We start from the raw sequence: 20,498 nt of genomic DNA on the forward strand, positions 1-20,498 counted from the left end.
TTCAAAGAGAAGACTTAACAAAGTTGTGGGATAAGTTCGCTGGTAGTCCAGTGTTTGTGTGTTTGCTCGATGAAATTTGGATGACATGCTCGTGTATGGGGGCATATATATATTGGTATCCTTCATGGGCCAATCTGTTTTATGGATAGAGGGATGAAAAAGGTAAATATTTATTGAGGCCTAATCCTAGTGTGTAGGAGTATTTCCATCTAAAAATGGAGCCGTTGTTGGTTGTGAAAGCGTGTACTGATACAAAATAGGTAGGAAACACACCGTTGATCGATTGTTGGTATTGGAAACTTATCGACCATCTTTTTTATGTGTAGATTAAAGGTTCTTCATGTTTCTTTCCTTTCGCATCATCACCAATGACAATTACTACTCTAATAATATTCAAGTGTTTCTTCCTCTTTGTATACAATATAGGATATGATAAGGATAAATCTGATTTCCAAACACACATTTATAGGCAAAGTCCTATTTCATTTTCTCTAGTTAATATAATGTGGACGACAAAAGGAAACAATCATCTCAGAAGGATTTTTTACCAACCATGTTAACCAGTTTTGTCGGCTAGTTTTGCCTCCGTTTCAGTTGTATGACGGTCAGTTTTGGTTTTGACGACCATTGCCATAACTTTGGTGTCAACACAACGAGCCGTTCGATGTTGTGAACAAAAAGAATTAGAACTTTAGTTCAAATATTTGAAACCAGTTTTTTTAATATAAATTCATTTCTATACTGAACACTCGTTTAATGTGAGGCCATATTTCAACTTTGGTACATGCATATTGTCCTATGCCTGAACATCAAATTGAACGCTCATTGTATTTTTAACTCTACACACCAGAGTGTGAATATATTTTGTTAAAAAGATAATAAACCAATTTACTAGAAATCGAAATTTTCACCTCGATGCGGTTTTGCAAACTTGTCTGGTTCCAAACTGACTGACACAGATTAATCACAATTGTACGCAACTTCCATGCAAAACTGAACTAGAGAAGTGGAGCACGTACAGTTCATCGGATTTTGATTTTCCTAACAGAATAATCCACTAACTTCTGTGACTTACATTTAGCATGGCGCAAACTGCAGACTGAACCTATCAAACATATGATTACATTCGATTTACGACCGTCGAGTCCAAATGATTTCAACACCTACCAGACTACCACTCTCCCTCCTGCAGTTGGATTTTCTAAAGACTTGTCTGCTGGGTAGGTGGATTCAGGCCATCCTCACAAGAAGGAGCTTGTGGTAAAGACTAGTAGCATCTTCTCTTCTTTCCATATGGACACTTCCCTTGGATCATTTTTGCCGGCGGAGGAACTCCCACATTTCTTGGTGGAACTCCCCACTCACTATCAACCGCATCTTCTTCGCGTCCTCCCGCAACAAGTACCCGTTATCCCTTGTGTGGTCACAACATTGGTCAAACATGTCCTGCGCAAATAAGCGGCACCCAGATGTAAGTATAGTGGTAATCAGACTACTAGAGTACAGGTTTTGAAATGTGTCCAAGCACCGTCCATCCGCAAGGAGGTGGTAGGGTTTGATGGGTGAAGGGTTTATTAATCCAACAATCCCAACTCAATCATCGTGGGTCAGTCGGTTTCTAACTTGAGGGTCATTCGACCATTTTTGGTTTTGGGCCTTGTGACGCCATATACCTCGATCGATCTCCAAATATGACATTCGCCGCCATCACAAAGAGGTCACCCACTAGATTTAGTGAAAGAAAGTGAGCAAGTGTCATCCCAACTAAATTAATTCTCTTGTCATCACATGAATCTGCAACCAAAAGACATGTCACGCCTCTTTGAAACATGCCTGATAGAATAAATGTTCATAGAATTTCTTCTTTCAATTGTTATTTTTTTGTCATGTAGTTCCTCTAGTTGTTTTGTTGTTTGTGCATGATATAAAACAGTCCATCTCTTATATATGTGAAATACTTTCTATTAGTAATAATACTGAAAAAAATGCATCTCTTCTAGTGGTAACTATACTAAAAAATTGTGTTCATGTACCTAATGAAAATATATAGTGCATGTAGCACATATCAGGCTCCGTATGATAATCAAAGTATTGGCACCATGGTCGCAAGGTCATAAGCAATTTATATCCAAGACTAGACGGATGTATACCTTGGATCTCGGCCGATGGAAAACTTACTGCATACTGCAAACCCTGGGTGCTTCGGGCACAACAAACTGTGTCCACAACATATAAGAATACCAGCATCATGTAACTACAAATACACGTTCTAAATAGTGGTTTTCCGTCATATGGTGTTCTAAGTTTTAGTTTTGAGTTTCTAAATCAGTTCACAAATATTTTTAATGATTTATTAGTATGTCAGCTAGCCCATGTAGTTGCATAGGTTGATAATTTGTGCCATTCCAAGACTGGATAGTACGTGGAGGATCTCCTCCTGCTGCTTCTTGATGGCCTCGCGAAGGATCTTGGCGCCGATGGAGGAGGGCACGAACTCCTCCTCCTCGACCTGGTGGCGCTTGGCGGCGCCAGAGTGACAGCGCTTCCCGGCGTCGGCCACCTCGTCGGCGTCGGCGCTGAGCGGTAGGCGGCTGCCCTTGGGCTGCTTCTTGGAGGACTTATGCTTCTTGCCGGTCATGGCCGCTGGCTCGGGCCTCGGTGGTGGTCTGCCGGGTAGGAGGCGGGGCGGCGGGGGACGGAGGTGGGGAGGGAGACGGCGGCGCAATGTAGTAAAACCCTAGAGGAGGAAGGAGGATGGCGGATTGGCGGGTTTTGTTTCTGTGGACTTGTGGAGGCCTCGCTCGTCATTGCTGGGCCTGCTTGCTTCTTCTCCTTGCTTAAGGGGCCGGCCCATCATGCCATACTCAGGAGGCTGGCCGAACAATGCCTCAGATTATTATTTTTTGAATGATTTGAAGATTGCACGAACAATGCATCAGTTAAATGTGCTATTTTTGAAAAGGAAAACAGAATACAGAGGTACACTCCACCAACCCACGAGCGTGTTAAGATCATCTTTCAGTTACTGGTTATAGTTGCTTTTACCTAATTCAAGTTCGGCATCAGCAATCTTTGCCATCCGAGTATATTTTGTCTTGGAAGTCAGTAAATTTCAATGAGTCATCAGTTGATAAAAGCGATAGACAAAACTTGGAGAAGCTCATCCACTATATATGCTTTATTCCGTTAGTTCACATTGTAAAAAAAAGTACTTAGGATTTCTTATTGTTCTGATTCAAATGATGTTCTATATTTCCCATTGACACTTTTATAAATCCAATGTCGGTGTTTCTCCAAAAAGAAAACAAATGATTGCTTGTTATGCCTTCCAATATAATGAACATTCAGTATATATGCAAGTAGCCGCCTTCTTCGTCGTGTAAGTGCCTTATTTTTGAAACATATAATTGCGCATTTGAGTCAGATCTATATTATCTAGGTAGATGACTAGGATCTCTCTAGAAGTGCCAACTAGAAAACAAACCAACATTATGAGAGAAAAGGTCTACTTATTATTTTCAACTATAAAAAATATGACTAATAAGGCAGATTCCTTCAAATATTCCAAATACGCTTATTATGATTTTTTTATTAATCCAACAGCCCCAATATCAATCACTATGGATCGGTAGGTTTCTAACTTGAGGGTCGTTGTGATCCATTTTTGGTTTTGGGCCTTGTGATGACATACCTCGATAGGTCTCCAAATATGAAATTTGTTGCCGTCACAAAGAGGTTATTCACTAGATTTAGTGAAAGATGGTGAGCAAGTGTCATCCCAACTGAATAAATTCTATTGTCATTACATGAATCTGCAACCAAAAGACATGTCACACCTCTTCTGAAGCATGCATGATAAAACAAAATTTCATAGAATTTCTTCTTTCAAAAGTTACTTTTTGTCATGTAGTTCCTCTAGTCGTTTGTTTGTTTGTGTGTCATATCAAACAGTCCATCTCTTATATATGTGAAAATTTTCTATTAGTAATAATACTAAAGAAATGGATCTCTTCCTGTGGTAACTATACTAAAAAATTGTGTTCATATACCCTGTGAAAATACATAGTGCATGTAGTACATATCAGCCTTCGTATAACAATCGAAGTATTGGCACCATGGTCGCAAGGTAATAAGCAATTTATATCCAAGACTATGCGGATGGATATCTTGGATCTCAGCCGATGGAAAACTTACTGCATACTGGAAACCCTGCGCTTCGGGCACAACAAACTGTGTCCACAACAGTTAAAGATACGTATATCACGTAAACACAAATACACGTTCTAAATAGTAGTTTTCCGTCATATGGTGTTCTAAGTTTTAGTTTTAAGTTTCTAAATATGTTCACAAATATTTTTAATAATTTATAATACGTCAGCTACCCCATGCAGATGCACGGGATAATAACTAGTGCAATTCTAAGACTGAATAGCACAACAGTACCGGCGATGGATGTAGTGAACTATGCATTTATTTTAGGCTGATGTGATTACTACCTCCTACAATTGTATGTTGATGGGGTAAACACGCCACAAGAGATTTTGGTATAGATAATAGAGTATTGAGCGCATGCCGTTTGCACATATAATTTCAAGTAAATCTATATCTATACCTACTATTAAAACAAGGTGATATTTTTGGTTTCGTCCCGCTTAAAGATGATTTTATAAAGATGAGGTGGTACTAATTCGGGGACCTATATATCTATCTTATTCCGGGACGGGGATTACCAAGCGTACGCGCCTGGGCTTGAGCGAGGTGCACGGACCGAGCTGGGCCAGATATGCACCTTACTTTTTTATTCATCGATTCGGGAGCGCAAAAAAAGCCAATTGTCCGGGAGTTCAAACCCATGGTTTCCCTTATTATATGTCTTAAAGGCTAGCTAAATGCACAATTAAATAGTCCCACGTCGCCTCTTTTCATCAAAGATCATCAATTTATATATGGACCACTCGAACGAGAAAACAAGCTGTCTGAGGAATAAACAAACGAGGTAAGATGTGGGTCTCTGTGGTATCTGGCTGCCCGATGAAAAAAGAAAGAAAGAAGAGATCTCAAAAAAGATGAGTAGGAACGCGCTCGACCAAGGCAGATGTCAAAAAAGATGAGTAGGAACGTGCTCGACCAGGGCTCGACGGAGCAGAGCTTGGCTGGATATGCTTGAATCGGCGCTAGGGAAGTGAAGAGGAGGGAAGGAGGGAGACAAGCTTGAGCTTGTACTCGGCCATGGCCAGCACCCACGGGAGGTCGCGTGTCATTGCCCGGGCCCCAGGGCTCTGAGGACCGGCGAGTCAAGCGAAAACCACAACCATGTTGGCAAGGTTTTTTTTTTTATCGAATACGTACGAGTGTGCGTATCATTCATTAAAGAAGAAAGCGGAAAGACTCCCGAGTCCACGATTATATTGCAAATTTACATGCTGGGGTTATCCGACACCACCACCACCAGACACACAAGTCACTACTCTCGATCCGGTCCACCGAACTCTACCTCAAAACCTACAGCGTCTCCTTTCATAATATAGCTAGCCAAATGGGCCGGGCCTGGCATGCCGACCCGCAAGCACGCTGGCACGGCACGTGATGGGCCAGGCCCGGCACGCTCTAATCGGGCTGTGCCAAGCACGCGGTCCGCCTTGGGCCATGCCTGGGCCTAAAGGCTGGGCACGCGGGCCGGCATGGCACGGCCCGTTTATCTTTTTTTATTTTTTATCCAGATATATATATATATATATATATATATATATATATAACACATATAAACAGCCCAGCAGGCCAAAATCAGCCCAAGAAACAACCTAGCAGGTCATCAGGCTAGTGGGCCAGCGTGCTTGGCGTGCCATCAGGCCGGCCCGTTTGGCTCCTGGGCCGTGCTTGGGCCGGAGGAGGCAGAACGCGGGCCGGCACGGCACGGCCCGACTAATAATCATGCCATGACGGGCCGGGCCGTGCCAGGCACGATTAAGATGGGCCGTGCCGTGCCGGGCCGGCCCGGCCCGTTTGGCCAGCTATGTTTCATAAGGCCAGCCCTTGCCCAGAGAGCACCCTCTTAATCCTAAGCAAAACCGCAGCGAGAGACAGGATAGCCCCGTTGAACGGCGGCAAGGTGGAGGAGAGGTGGCCGCGGCAGCTATGCTCGGGAGGGCAGAGAGGCCAGACAGAGTTGTTGGAGGCTGGGGCCGGCCGGTTCCGGCGAGGAAGGGCGCGGGCCGGCGCATGACGGAGTGGCGCTGTGTGAGGTGGTCCGGCAAGGGAGTTTGCCGGCGACGCTGTGCACAGGGGTGCAGCCGCCGCGGTGGTGCCCATCTGCGCCACTCCAACAGGAGCAGTGCGCGGTTGCTGATGGAGGTCTCGCCACCTCGGTGTACCGCCGACAGACGAGTATGGCCGACCACCCAGCTGCTCCCTCCAGCCCGCCGCCCATCGGGCCAGATTCAGCAACACTTCCTTCTCGGCTTTGACGAAAGCGCTGGCTGCTGGTAGTGGATCCATGTGAATATTTGGCCGGTCAGCTATCGTGAAGAGATAAGGTTGACTACCTCGAAGAGACAAGTCAATATGGGTCCACGTGCTTGAGCTAAAAACATGACAGAACACCGATGAAATTCATATATATGTGTATTTATTTTATAGTTAATAAAAACGTCTCAAACTAATATACCTTTACTTTTAGGAACACGGATGAGATGAAAAAAAATGCATACTAAAAGGATGGACTGATTGGCAACTCATGCCCCATATACTACCTGTATAATAAAATATAAAACGCCTTTTTAATCTAAATCTAGACCAAAAAATCAATTTATGTAAGGTCTAAATTGCAAAAGAAATGTTTGTATAAGTGTATCGGCCACTAATCCTAATATATTCGCACATTTAAAATAAGTGTATATAAGATCTACCATCTACTATTTGCTTGCGAAATATGACACGTAATTTTTTATCGGCTTATATTTATATGGGTTCATGAAAGGAGAGTAAATACCCCCATAATGCATTGATGCTACTCTAAATTTTTGCTGCATTTGTACAAGATTGGTCGACCGTTGAGATGATAATATATTTTTTCCACATCTTCGCCCTGCTCGATGTTCGTTCTAGCAGAAGAAAGATGTGTGGGTTGGTTGCGGCGGTAGCAGCAGATGGGCGGGCGTTACGCCATCATCATGTGGAGGACATGTATAAGATATGTGTAGTGCATGACATGCCGCCACGTCTTCATTGGTGATCCAGTTGTCGCTTGTCACCGATGCACTCCTTTGCAACACCAGTTGAAAGCTCGCGCCACACGGAAGAAAGATCTTGAGGCATTATTATCATGTTAGGGTGTGTGATATATATCTCCCATTTCAAGGCACAAGTCTTTTTGCCAACCTACAAATAAAGCAAGGTTTGTTTCTCCAATTTTTTGATGCATTGGCCGTATTATTATTTTTTGTTTGTATTTTGAGATTTTTTACTATTTGAGATGGTACTGATTTTTTTGCGCACGCTCCTCCTTATATCTATACAAAAATAATTGTCATAGGTAATGCACAGATTCTTTTTGCTATGTCTCACCATATTGGAATATTCATGAGTGGATGACGAAGAGGAAACACGGACGGGTAGCTAAAAGCGTGCGCAATTTTTTTCCCTGTTGCAACGCACGGGCATGTTTGCTAGTAAAATATAATACACAGTTGTAGGTTCAACCAAAATTAGAAATCTCTCCGCGTAATAAGAGTACAAAGCCCTTGATTATAGTATAATAGTACATCTCTCTCCGGGGCACATATGAACCTTAAAATAAACATAAATTTACTTGTCTAAAAGCTAGATACAAAGGTGACACAATGGATATATTTCTCAAAGAATCAACCTTCTACCATGCTTGCCATGGTAAACTACATGTAAAAGATGATTTAACTTGACATAGAGTCCATCACAGATTTGATGTCATTAGCGATATTCTTGGCATCTGTTGCAATACCAGCTAATCCTCTCCTCGCCAACCCAGCACAATAGAGCCCATTTTCACCTTTCCAATGATTCGGATATTTTTGGATGGGCAGTCTGTTGCCATTTAACATGCTCTCACCATTCTGGATTAAAAACACATAGACCTTGTTTGTAGATTTAATAATGGTTACACCAAGAAAACAAACTCAGACATGTTCAAACACAAGCTATATTACCTTGAGCCACATATGTGTCGTGCTTTTGTATCCAGTTGCAAACACAATTGCATCAAATGACATTCTTTTACTGCATTGGAATTTAACTATGTTGCCCTTGATCTTACTAATGCTCCCTTGAACCTTTAGGAGATAAAAATACATTGATAACTTGGCATATCAAATCAACATATGTTATAAATTTATGTCATGTCAAGGATATACTTACTTTAATGATGCCTTTTTTGATTCTTCCAACAGTACCAACATCAATTATTGCAGATCGGCCTATTTCTGATTTGAGGGTCATTGGACCCATTTTTGGCCTTGTGATGCCATGCTGTGACAGGTCTCCAAATATTAAATACGCGGCCATCACAAGGAGTTTATCCACTAGATTCAATGGAAGATGGTGAGCAAGTGTCATCCCCAAACGAATTAATTCCTTTGTCATTACATGAATCTGCAACCACAAAACATGTCACACCTCTTTTGAAGTATGCATGATAAAAAAAATTCATAAAGTTTCTTCTTTCAAGAAATAAATTTTTGTCATGTGGTTCCTCTATTCTTTCAGTTGTTTGTGTGTGATATAAAACAGTCCATCTCTTTTTCTATGTGAAATACTTCCTATTAGTAATGACACTGAAAATTGCATCTCTTCTATTAATAACCATACTAAGAATTTGCGTTCATGCACCCTATGAAAATATATAGTGCATGTACGTACCGGGCTTCGTATAACAATCGATGTGTTGGCACCATGGGTCGCAAGGTCATAAGCAATTTCCATCCCGGAGTTGCCAGATCCAATGACCAATACATGCTTGCTAGAGTAGCTCTTGCCTGACTTGTAGCTTGAGGAGTGGATAACATCACCTGGAAAGTTTTCCAGTCCAGGGAACATTGGAATATTCTCTGCACTATTCTCACCACTCGCCACAACAAGAAACTTCGACCAACATTTTTCATCATTGTCATATGTGGATGACTCCACGCTGGTGAGATACTTTGGTTGAATGTTGAAACGCTCAACATAGTCATCCAAGTACTTCACAAACAAGGTTTTTGGTATGTATGTTCACTAGTAGAAAAGAGGGCTTTGGTTCAGGCCGGGTCAGCCCATTAGTCTCGGTTCAGTCCAGAACCGAGACCCATGGGGGCATTGGTCCCGGTTCGTGAGGCCAGGGGCCTGCCGGGCCTCTTGGGGGCATTGGTCCCGGTTCGTCATGCCCCTTTGGTCCCGGTTGGTGGGACGAACCGGGACCAATGGGCCTCGCTCCTTGCCCACCACCATTGGTCCCGGTTGGTGTCTTGAACCGGGACCACAGGCTTCCCTTTAGTCCCGATTCATGCCACGAACCGGGACCAATGAGGTGCCTATATATACCCCTCGCCCGCGAGCAGAGCACCCCAGTGCTCTATTTTTCTCTGGCCAGCGAGGGGAGGGCTTTGTGGTGCTCTAGCTCACCTCCTATGCACATGAAGTGTTCGATGAAATGCCCGAGCCACACTAGTTAAGCTTTCTCCTCTCGAAGCTCGACCTCAAAGCTCCATTTTCCTCGAGATTTGTCTAGGTTTAGCGGCCCGTCACGTTCCACTCCCGTCTTCACCGCCATCGATCGCCCGCACCGATCTCGTCGCCGGCACCACCGTGGTGAGCCTCTTGTTCTTATCTTCTTTCTGAAAGAAAAAAATTCTTAATTTAGATAGATACTTGTCTAATTTTCTTACTTCTATTATTGCTTGTTATTATATAGTGCGATGGTTTTGGTATCCGCCCACGTCGGCCCTCGTCCTGGCTATGATTCGGATGTGGTATATATTATCTTTTTATAACTATTTGGTTCATTTATTGTTTATGACAATTATGCCAACCAACGTGACATAGATTTTATTTATCTAGGAGGTAGGTGAACCGGAAATTCCAACCGACCCTAATGTCGAGAGGTTAAATTTAGTTGAAGAACAATACAATTACTTGAAGGAAAAAATAAAAAAATTGAGGAGGAGAAGATGATATTGGAGTTGCATGTTGCGGATGTCGTCGATGATCACAAGATCAAGATGGATGCAATGGGGTTGAAGATGAGAAAGATTAGAAAATATGCCATTCATACCGAGGCTTGGTATCATTATGCCGTTGGATCAATTGTTACCTTGGTTGCGATTATGATTGCATTTGTTTTCGCATTGAAATGTTTTACATAGTTTCAATGTATGGTTTAATTAATTTGATGCTCTGGAGAGCTATATGTTGTTAGATGAGAACTATGTATGTACTTTGGTTTTAATGTGATGATGAACTTCTATTAATTTGGTCACTTAATTATCTATTCATGATGTTCTATAATGGTTTTTGACACACTTAATTATATATAATGCACGTAGATGAACCGACAATGGATGTACGGTACAGACACACCTCCGAGTACATTAAGGGCATGCATGATTTTCTCGAAGTGGCTGAGGCAAACAAGCAGAATGGTTTTATGTGTTGTCCATGCCCTAAATGTGGGAATACAAAGTCTTACTCTGACCGAAAAATCCTTCAATGGTTTCGCACCTAAAATGAATGGTTTATTGAATCTCGATCGTAGTGATACACATGTTCATGCCAAAAGATATAAGATAGTAATGATAGTACCATGTACTTGTGGCACTGCCATTTGAGTCATGTTGGTATAAAACGCATGAAGAAGCTCCATGTTGATGGATCTTTGGACTCACTCGTTTTTGAAAAGATTGAGACATGCGAACCATGTCTATTGGTAGATATGCATGAAGAAACTCCATGCAGATGGATCATTTGGACTCACTTGATTTTGAATCACTTGAGACATGCAAATCATACCACATGGGCAAGATGACTGAAAGGCCTCGTTTTCAGTAAGATGGAACAAGAAAGCAACTTGTTGGAAGTAATACATTTTGATGTGTGCAGTCCAATGAGTGCTGAGGCACGCAATGGATATCGTTATGTTCTTAATTCACAGATGATTTGAGTAGATGCTGAGTATATTTACTTGATGAAACACAAGTCTGAATTATTGAAAGGTTTAAGTAATTTCAAAGTGAAGTTGAAGATCGTCGTGACAAGATGATAAAATGTCTATGATATGATCATAGAGATGAATATCTGAGTTACGAGTTTGGCACACAATTAAGACATTGTGGAAATTGTTTCACAACTAATACCGCCTGGACCACCATAGTGTGATGGTGTGTCCGAACATCACAACTGCACCCTATTGGATATGGTGCATACCATGATGTCTCTTATCGAATTACCACTATCGTTTATGGGTTAGGCATTAGAGACAACCGCACTCACTTTAAATAGGGCACCACACAATTCCGTTGAGACGACACCGTATGAACTATGGTTTAGAGAAACCTAAGCTGTTGTTTCTTAAAAGTTTGGGGCTGCGATGCTTATGTGAAAAAGTTTCAGGCTGATAAGCTCGAACCCACAGCGGATAAATGCATCTTCACAGAATACCCAAAAATAGTTGGGTATACCTCCTATTTCAGATCCGGAAGCAAAAGTGATTGTTTCTAGAAACGGGTCCTTTCTCGAGGAAAAGTTTCCCTCAAAAGAATTGAGTGGGAGGATGGTGAAGACTTGATGAGGTTATTGAACCGTCACTTCAACTAGTGTGTAGCAGGGCACAGGAAGTTGTTCCTGTGGCACCTACACCAATTGAAGTGGAAGCTTATGATAGTGATCATGAAACTTCGGATCAAGTCACTACCAAACCTCACAGGTCGACAAGGATGCATACTACTTCAGAGTGGTACGTAATCCTGTCTTGTAAGTCATGTTGCTAGACAACAATGAACCTACGAGCTATGGAGAAGTGATGGTGGGCCCAGATTCCGAAGAATGGCTCGAGGCCATAAAATCCGAGAGAGGATCCATGTATAAAAGAAAGTATAGACTTTGAAAGAACCGCTTGATGGTCGTAAGGCTGTTGGGTGCAGATGGATTTTAAAAGGAAGACGGACAATGATGGTAAGTGTCACCATTAAGAAAGCTCGACTTGTCGTTAAGATGTTTCCCGACAAGTTCAAGGTGTTGACTACGATGAGACTTTCTCACTCGTAGCGATGCTAAGAATCTGTTGGAATTATGTTAGCAGTTACTGCATTATTTATGAAATCTTGCAGATAGGATGTAAAAAACATTGTTTTCTTGACATTTTTCTTGAGGAAAGGTTGTATGTGATACAACCAGAAGGTTTTGTCAATCCTGAAAGATGCTGACAAGTATGCAAAGCTCCAGCAATCCTTCTAAGGACTGGAGTAAGCATCTCGGAGTTGGAATCTACGCTTTGATGAGATGATCAAAGATTTTGGGTTTATACAAAGTTTATGAGAAACTTGTATTTCCAAAGAAGTGAGTGGGAGCACTATAGAAATTTTTGATGAGTATATGTTGTTAACATATTGTTGATCAGAAATGATGTAGAATTTTTGGAAAGCATGCAGGGTTATTTGAAAAGTGTTTTTCAATGGAAAATCTGGATTAAGCTACTTGAACATTGAGCATCAAGATCTATAAGGATAGATCAAAAACGCTTAATAGTACTTTCGAATGAATACATACCGTGACAAGATTTTGAAGGAGTTCAAAATAGATCAGCAAAGGAGTTCTTAGCTGTGTTACAAGGTGTGAATATTGAGTAAGACTCAAGACCTGACCACGGAAGAAGAGAGAGAAAGGATGAAGGTCGTCCCCTATGCTTTAGACGTAGGCTCTACAGTATGCTATGCTGTGTACCGCACCTGAAGTGTGCCTTGCCATGAGTCAGTCAAGGGGTACAAGGGTGATCCAAGAATGGATCACACGACAACGGTCGGACTTATCCTTAGTAACTAGTGGACTAAGGAATTTTCTCGATTATGGAGGTGGTAAAAGAGTTCGTCGTAAAGGGTTACGTCAATGCAAACTTTGACACTAATCCGGATGACTCTGAGTAGTAAACCGGATTCGTATAGTAGAACGGTTATTTGGAATAGCTCCAAGTAGCGCATGGTAGCTGCATCTACAAGATGACATAGAGATTTGTAAAGCACACATGGATCTGAAAGGTTCAGACTCATTAACTAATAAACCTCTCTCACAAGCAAGATATGAACAAACCCCATGGGTGTTGGATTCATTGATATCACATAGTGATGTGAACTAGATTATTGAGTCTAGTGCAAGTGGGAGACTGTTGGAAATATGCCCTAGAGGCAATAATAAAATGGTTATTATTGTATTTCCTTGTTCATGATAATTGTCTATTGTTCATGCTATAATTGTATTAACTGGAAAGCGTAATACATGTGTGAATACATAGACCAAAACATGTCCCTAGTAAGCCTCTAGTTGGCTAGCTCGATGATCAATAGATGGTCACGGTTTCCTGACCATGGACATTGGATGTCATTGATAACGGGATCACATCATTAGGAGAATGATGTGATGGGCAAGACCCAATCCTAAGCCTAGCACAAGATCGTATAGTTTGTCTGCTAAAGCTTTTCTAATGTCAAGTATCATTTCCTTAGACCATGAGATTGTGCAACTCCCGGATACCGTAGGAATGCTTTGGGTGTGCCAAACGCCACAACGTAACTGGGTGGCTATAAAGGTGCACTACGGGTATCTCCGAAAGTGTCTGTTGGGTTGGCACGAATCGAGACTGGAATTTGTCACTTCGTGTAAACGGAGAGGTATCTCTGGGCCCACTTGGTAGGACATCATCATAATGTGCACAATGTGACCAAGGAGTTGATCACGGGATGATGTGTTACGGAACGAGTAAAGAGACTTGCCGGTAACGAGATTGAACAAGGTATCGGGATACCGACGATCGAATCTCGGGCAAGTACTATACCGGTAGACAAAGGGAATTGTATACGGGATTGACTGAATCCTTGACATCGTGGTTCATCCAATGAGATCATCGTGGAACATGTGGGAGCCAACATGGGTATCCAGATCCCGCTGTTGGTTATTGACCAGAGAGATGTCTCGGTAATGTCTGCATTATTCCCGAACCCGTAGGGTCTACACACTTAAGGTTCGATGACGCTAGGGTTATAGGGAAAGTATGTGCGCGGTTGCCGAATGTTGTTCGGAGTCCCGTATGAGATCCCGGACATCACGAGGAGTTTCGGAATGGTCCGGAGGTGAAGATTGATATATTGGACGAAGGGTTTTGGAGTCCGGAAGTGTTCCGGAGGTACCGGGTGATGACCAGCATGACCGAGAAAAAGTTCCAGAACCTAAAGTCTCATGACTGCCACGTGATTATGACGCAATTACTTCCGGTTGCATTGAGGGGGCTTCTACCGGAAAACGTCCGATTAGCCATTGTGAAGTTATGTGCATTCCTCAATGCAATCTCTCAGAAGGTGATCGATCCAGAAATCGTACCAATGCTAAGGAGTGATGTGGCGCAATGTCTTGTCAGTTTCGAGCTGGTGTTCCCACCATCCTTCTTCAATATCATGACGCACGTCCTAGTTCATCTAGTCGACGACATTGTCATTCTGGGGCCCGTATTTCTACACAATGTTCTCCTTTGAGAGGTTCATGGGAGTCCTAAAGAAATATGTCCATAACCGCGCTAGGCCAGAAGGAAGCATCTCCATGGGCCATCAAACAGAGGATGTCATTGGGTTTTGTGTTGACTTCATTCCTGGCCTTAAGAAGATAGGTCTCCCTAAATCGCGGTATGAGGGGAGACTGACTGGAAAAGGCACGCTGGGAGGGGCCTCAATAATATGCAGGGACGGATATTCTTGATCTCAAGCACATTACACAGTTCTACAGAACTCTACCTTGGTGACCCCGTATGTTGATGAACACAGGAACAGTTTGCGCTCCAAACACCTGGAGCAGTGCGACGACTGGATTACATGTGAACACATCAGGACTTTCAGCAGTTGGTTGGAAACACGTCTCAGAGGTGACAACACTGTTTGTGATGAGTTGTACTTGTTGTCCAGGGGACCATCTTTGAATGTATTGACTTACAAAGGATATGAGATAAATGGGAATAAATTTTACACGATCGCCCAAGATCAAAAGAGCACCAACCAAAACAGCGGTGTCCGCTTTGATGCAGCAACCGAGAGGGGAAAGGACACATATTATGGTTACATAGTGGACGTATGGGAACTTGACTACGGACATGATTTTAAGGTCCCTTTGTTTAAGTGCAAATGGGTCAATCTGTCAGGAGGCGGGGTACAGGTAGACCCACAGTACGGAATGACAACAGTGGATCTCAACAATCTTGCGTATGCAGACGAACCGTTCGTCCTAGCCTGTGATGTGGCATAGGTTATCTATGTGAAGAACATGTCTACCAAACCGAGAAAAAGAAAAGATAAGGAAGCGAATACATCATAAGATGAGCTAAAGCGCCACATAGTTCTTTCAGGAAAAAGGGACATCATGGGAGTGGAGGGCAAGACAGACATGTCTGAAGATTATGAAAAGTTTCATGAAATTCCTCCCTTCAAAGTCAAGGCTGACCCAAGCATCCTAATAAACAATGAAGATTATCCATGGTTACGGCGCAATAAGCAAATGATACAAGCGAAGAAAAAGTGAAGACTTTCTCCCGCAACTATTATGATGATACCATGCCAACTTTGTAACAGACGAGTATGATACCATTGTCCGTTTTGTACATGCACATGCTATGTGGGTGAAATTATGATACCATGTCAACTTTCAACTTTTTCAGAGTTGATTTGAAAAGCTTTAATGTCTTATGGTTCGTCCCTTGTAATACCATTATTCAAATTTTAACTATTCAAATTTGAAAACTAATGGCACTAACAGAAAGTTTATAATTTTTTCTAAAACTAATGGCACTAACAGAAAGTTTATAATTTTTCTGACCTAAAAGCAAAAAGAATGCAAAAATAAATCAAAAAACAAAAGAAAATAAATAATGCAAAAAACAAAACAAAAAACTGGAAAAAAACTATTTTTATAGTAAAGTTAATCACAAACTTGTGATTCACACAAATTTCAAAGAATTTAAATTTTAACTACTCAAATTTGAAAACTAATGGCACTAACAAAAAGTTTATAATTTTTCTAAAACTAATGGCACTAACAGAAAGTTTATAATTTTGCTGACCTAAAAGCAAAAAGAATTAAAAAAGCAAAAAAAACAAAAGAAAATAAATAATGCAAAAAACAAAATAAAAAATGGAAAAAAAACTATTTTTATAGTAAAGTTAATCACAAACTTGTGATTCACACAAATTTCAAAGAATTCAAATTTTAACTATTCAAATTTGAAAACTAATGGCACTAACAGAAAGTTATAATTTTTCTGACCTAAAAGCAAAAAGAATTAAAAAATAAAGTAAGAAACAAAAAAATACAAAAAACAAAACAAAAAAACTGGAAAAAAAATAGCAACATTAAGTATTTTGTTGTAAGTATAGACAAAATAAAATAAATAAAGCAACAAAGAAAAGAAACAAAAAAGTGCCACCTACTGGGCCCCCATGGCCTGAATACGACTAGCAACCCTACCATGGGCCAGGATTCAGGCCCGCAGGAGGCCCAGTAGGCCCACAGGCAGATAAAGTGACTTTAGGCCTGTAAACCTGCATTTGAGAGGAGCTCGAAGTGGTCAGCGCAGCAGCGCTTATAAACCACTTTCGAAGCATCTCGGCTAGCGAGGTGGGACTAAACATCCCACCGCACCGCGCCAGTTCCAGCACAAGGCCTTTGGTCTCGGTTGGTGCCACCAACCGGGACTAAAGGGGTGCATTGGTACCGGTTCGTAGCATCAACCGGGACCAATGCCACCCTTTAGTCCCGGTTGGTGCTACCAACCGGGACCAAAGGCCGCCGCTTCCCACCCTTTGGGATGCTGAAAAGAGGCCTTTGGTCCCGGTTGGTGCCACCAACCGGGACTAAAGGGTGGCATTGGTCCCGGTTGGTGCCACGAATCGGGACCAATGCTCTTACTATATAAAAAGCACTTGGCATTTTTCAGACATCATCTGCATCAGTTCGCCCGACGACGACGCCAGGCTGCCCGATCGAGAGCTCGCCCCATCGACGCTGTCGCCGCCCTCTATTGCCTCGTTGATGCCGTCGCCGCCCTACCCCGACGACGTCGTCGTCGCCTCTGCCTCGCCCTGCCCCAACCACACGCCGCCGTCGCCCTGCCCCGACCACGCCCCCGTCGCCTCTGCCTCGCCCTGCCCCGACCACGCCGTGACTCATCCATTTGGTCAGGGCCGGCACGGCCCCCCCTCTTCCTCCCTGTTTTTTGCATATATATAGATGTTTCTTTCCTGATTATATGTATATGTATGAGTATATGTATGTGTGTATATCTGTTTACATGTCCTTTTTTTAGATTTTCTATTTTTTGTATTTTTATAAAAATGTATATATGTATGTATATATGTTCTCTCTCTCTGTGTGTGTATATATATATATATTCATGTATATATGCAAAAGATAGATTTTTAGAAAAAATAGGATTTTTTCTGTTCATATAATTTTTTGGTGATATTATTTATTATAAATATGCAAATGTTTGTATAATTCATATGAACAATGAATAAGGCAAAACCTTAAAAGAATGAGAGAAAAAAGGAAGCAATACTACTTTTATTTTTGAACATTATTTTAAAAAAAGCAAGCAATACTACTTTATGTATTTTTAAGAAGGAAGAAGAAGAAAAAGAATGAGAGGAAAAAGGAAATAAGAAGAGGAAGAAAGGAGAAGAAGAGGAGAGGAAGAAGAGGAGAAATAAATAAGAAAAGGAAAAAAGAAGAAGAAAAAAATAGAATATTCTATTTTTCTTCTTCTTCTTCTTCTCTATTCCTTTCTTCTTCTCCTCCTCTTTTTTTTCTTTTTTTTCTTCGATCTTTTCCTCTATTCCTTCCTTCTTCTCCTCTTTTTATTTCTTCTTCGTCTTCTTATTTTTTATCGGATATGTTGTTGTCGATATACCCCGTGTCCTGATAACTTCAACACGAGGGGGGGTTCGACCTACCCCCTCCCCGATAATATTATTTTCCCATGTATGTATGCAAAAGTTACATTTTTAGAAAAGTTTTATATATCTAGCTAGGAAAGGAAGAAGAAGAAAAAGAATGAGAGGAAAAAGGAAAATAAGAAGAGGAAGAAAGGAGAAGAAGAGGAGAGGAAGAAGAGGAGAAATAAATAAGAAGAAGAAAAAGAAAAAAAAGAATAGGAGAAGAAGAGAAAATAGAATATAAATAGAATATTCTATTTTCTCTTCTTCTCCTCCTCTATTCCTTTCTTCTTCTCCTCTTTTTTTCTTCTTTTTTTCTTAAATCTTCTCCTCTATTAATATCTTCTTCTCCCCTTTTTATTTCTTCTTCGTCTTCTTATTTTTTTATCGGATATGTCGTTGTCGATATACCCCGTGTCCCGATAACTTCAACATGAGGGGGGTTCAACCTACCCCCTCCCCGATAACAGGATATATTTCTCAAAGAATCAGCCTTTTAGCATGCTTGCCATGGTAAACTACATGTCAAAGATGATTTAACTTGACATAGAGTCTATCATAGATTTGATGTCATTAGCGATATTCTTGGCATCTGCTGCAATACCGGCTAAGCCTCTCCTCACTAACCCAGCACAATAGAGCCTATTTTCACCTTTCCAATGATTCAGATATTTTTGGATGGGCAGTCTGTTGCCATTTAACATGCTCTCACCATCCTGGATTAAAAAAACATAGAGCTTGTTAGCAGATTTAATAATGGCTACACCAAGAAAACAAACTCAGACATGTTCAAAGACGAGCTATATTAACTTGAGCCATATATTTGTCGTGCTTTTGTATCCAGTTGCAAACACAATCGCATCAAATGAGATTCTTTTACTGCATTGAAATTTAACTATGTTGCCCTTCATCTTACTAATGCTCCCTTGAACCTATATGAGATAAAAATACATTGATAACTTGGCATATCAAATCAACATATGTTATAAAGTTATGTCATGTCAAGGATATACTTACTTTGATGATGCCTTTTTTGATCAATCCAATAGTCCCAACATCAATCACTGCAGATCGGCCTGTTTCTGCTTTGAGGGTCATTGGACCCATTTTTGGCCTTGTGATGCCATGTCGTGACAGGTCTCCAAATATTAAATACACTGCCATCACAAGGAGTTCATCCACTAGATTCGATGGAAGATGGTGAGCAAGTGTCATCCCCAAATGAATTAATTCCTTTGTCATTACATGAATCTACAACCACAAAACATGTCACACCTCTTTTTGTCTATGCATGATAAATAAAATTGCAGAGAATTTCTTCTTTCAAGAATTAAATTTCTGTCATGTGGTTCCTCTAGTCTTTTAGTTGTTTGTGTGCGATATAAAACAGACCATCTATTTTTCTATGTGAGATACTTCCTATTAGTAATAACACTTAAAATTGCATCTCTTCTATTAGTAACTATACTAAGAATTTGCGTTCATGCACCCAATGAGCATATATAGTGCATGTATATACCGGGCTTCGTATAACAATCGATGTGTCGGCACCATGGGTCGCAAGGTCATAAGCAATTTCCATCCCGGAGTTGCCGGATCCAACGACCAACACATTCCTGCCAGAGTAGCTCTTGCCTGACTTGTAGCTTGAGGAGTGGATGACATCACCTGGAAAGTTTTCTTATCCAGGGATCATTGGAATATTCTCTGCACTATTCTCACCACTTGCCACAACAAGAAACGTTGCTGTGAACTTGACTGTGGTGCACTTTGACATGTCCTTTGCCACAATGGACCAACATTTTTCATCACTGTCATATGTGGATGACTCCACGCTGGTGAGATACTTCGGTTGAATGTTGAAATGCTCAACATAATTATCCAAGTACTTCACAAACAAGTTTTTTTATGTATGTTGGTGCATCTGCAGGTTATGACATGTGTGGCAATTCACAAAACTCCATTGCAAGATGCAGCTTGAGGCGATCATATGCACGGTTGCGCTAGAGTGACGTGCTACAGCTCTCACGCTCGACGATGGCATAAGTAATGGAGAATTGACAAAGGCATGCTTGACGGTGTCCTGGACTAGGGGGTACTCACCACGTCGTCTCCTGACCAGCTGGATCGGAGCGAGGACCCCCATGGTGGTTCACTATTGGGCCAGTTCGGACAGCCCATGCCGCATACAAGGAGGATTCTACAAGACTTGGCGCCCAAGACAAGGACTCCTCTAAACCCTAGGCCTGCGGTGCATATATAAACCGAGGCCAGGCTAGTCAGTAGACAATCTCATATTCATTACTACAATCTCGT

General features: G+C 41.5%; 1 protein-coding gene and 1 pseudogene across 1 annotated transcript; both read right to left on the reverse strand.

The window, feature by feature from the left end:
- Nucleotides 1–7,907: 7,907 nt before the first annotated feature.
- On the reverse strand, nt 7,908–9,234 carry LOC147987710 (putative indole-3-pyruvate monooxygenase YUCCA10; the record flags this gene model as incomplete). The annotated part of the gene is made up of 4 exons (XM_087540417.1): nt 7,908–8,087; nt 8,181–8,303; nt 8,389–8,622; nt 8,890–9,234. Coding segments are annotated over 4 exons (882 nt in total), but the record flags the coding sequence as incomplete, so codon positions are not given.
- Nucleotides 9,235–18,718: 9,484 nt separating this feature from the next.
- On the reverse strand, nt 18,719–20,079 carry LOC147987711 (putative indole-3-pyruvate monooxygenase YUCCA10; annotated as a pseudogene).
- Between the last annotated feature and the right edge of the window lie 419 nt (nt 20,080–20,498).

The sequence above is a fragment of the Triticum urartu genome, chromosome 2A (genome assembly GCF_056163025.1).
Source record: "Triticum urartu cultivar PI428250 chromosome 2A, HENAU_Tu73, whole genome shotgun sequence".
Taxonomy (NCBI): domain Eukaryota; kingdom Viridiplantae; phylum Streptophyta; class Magnoliopsida; order Poales; family Poaceae; genus Triticum; species Triticum urartu.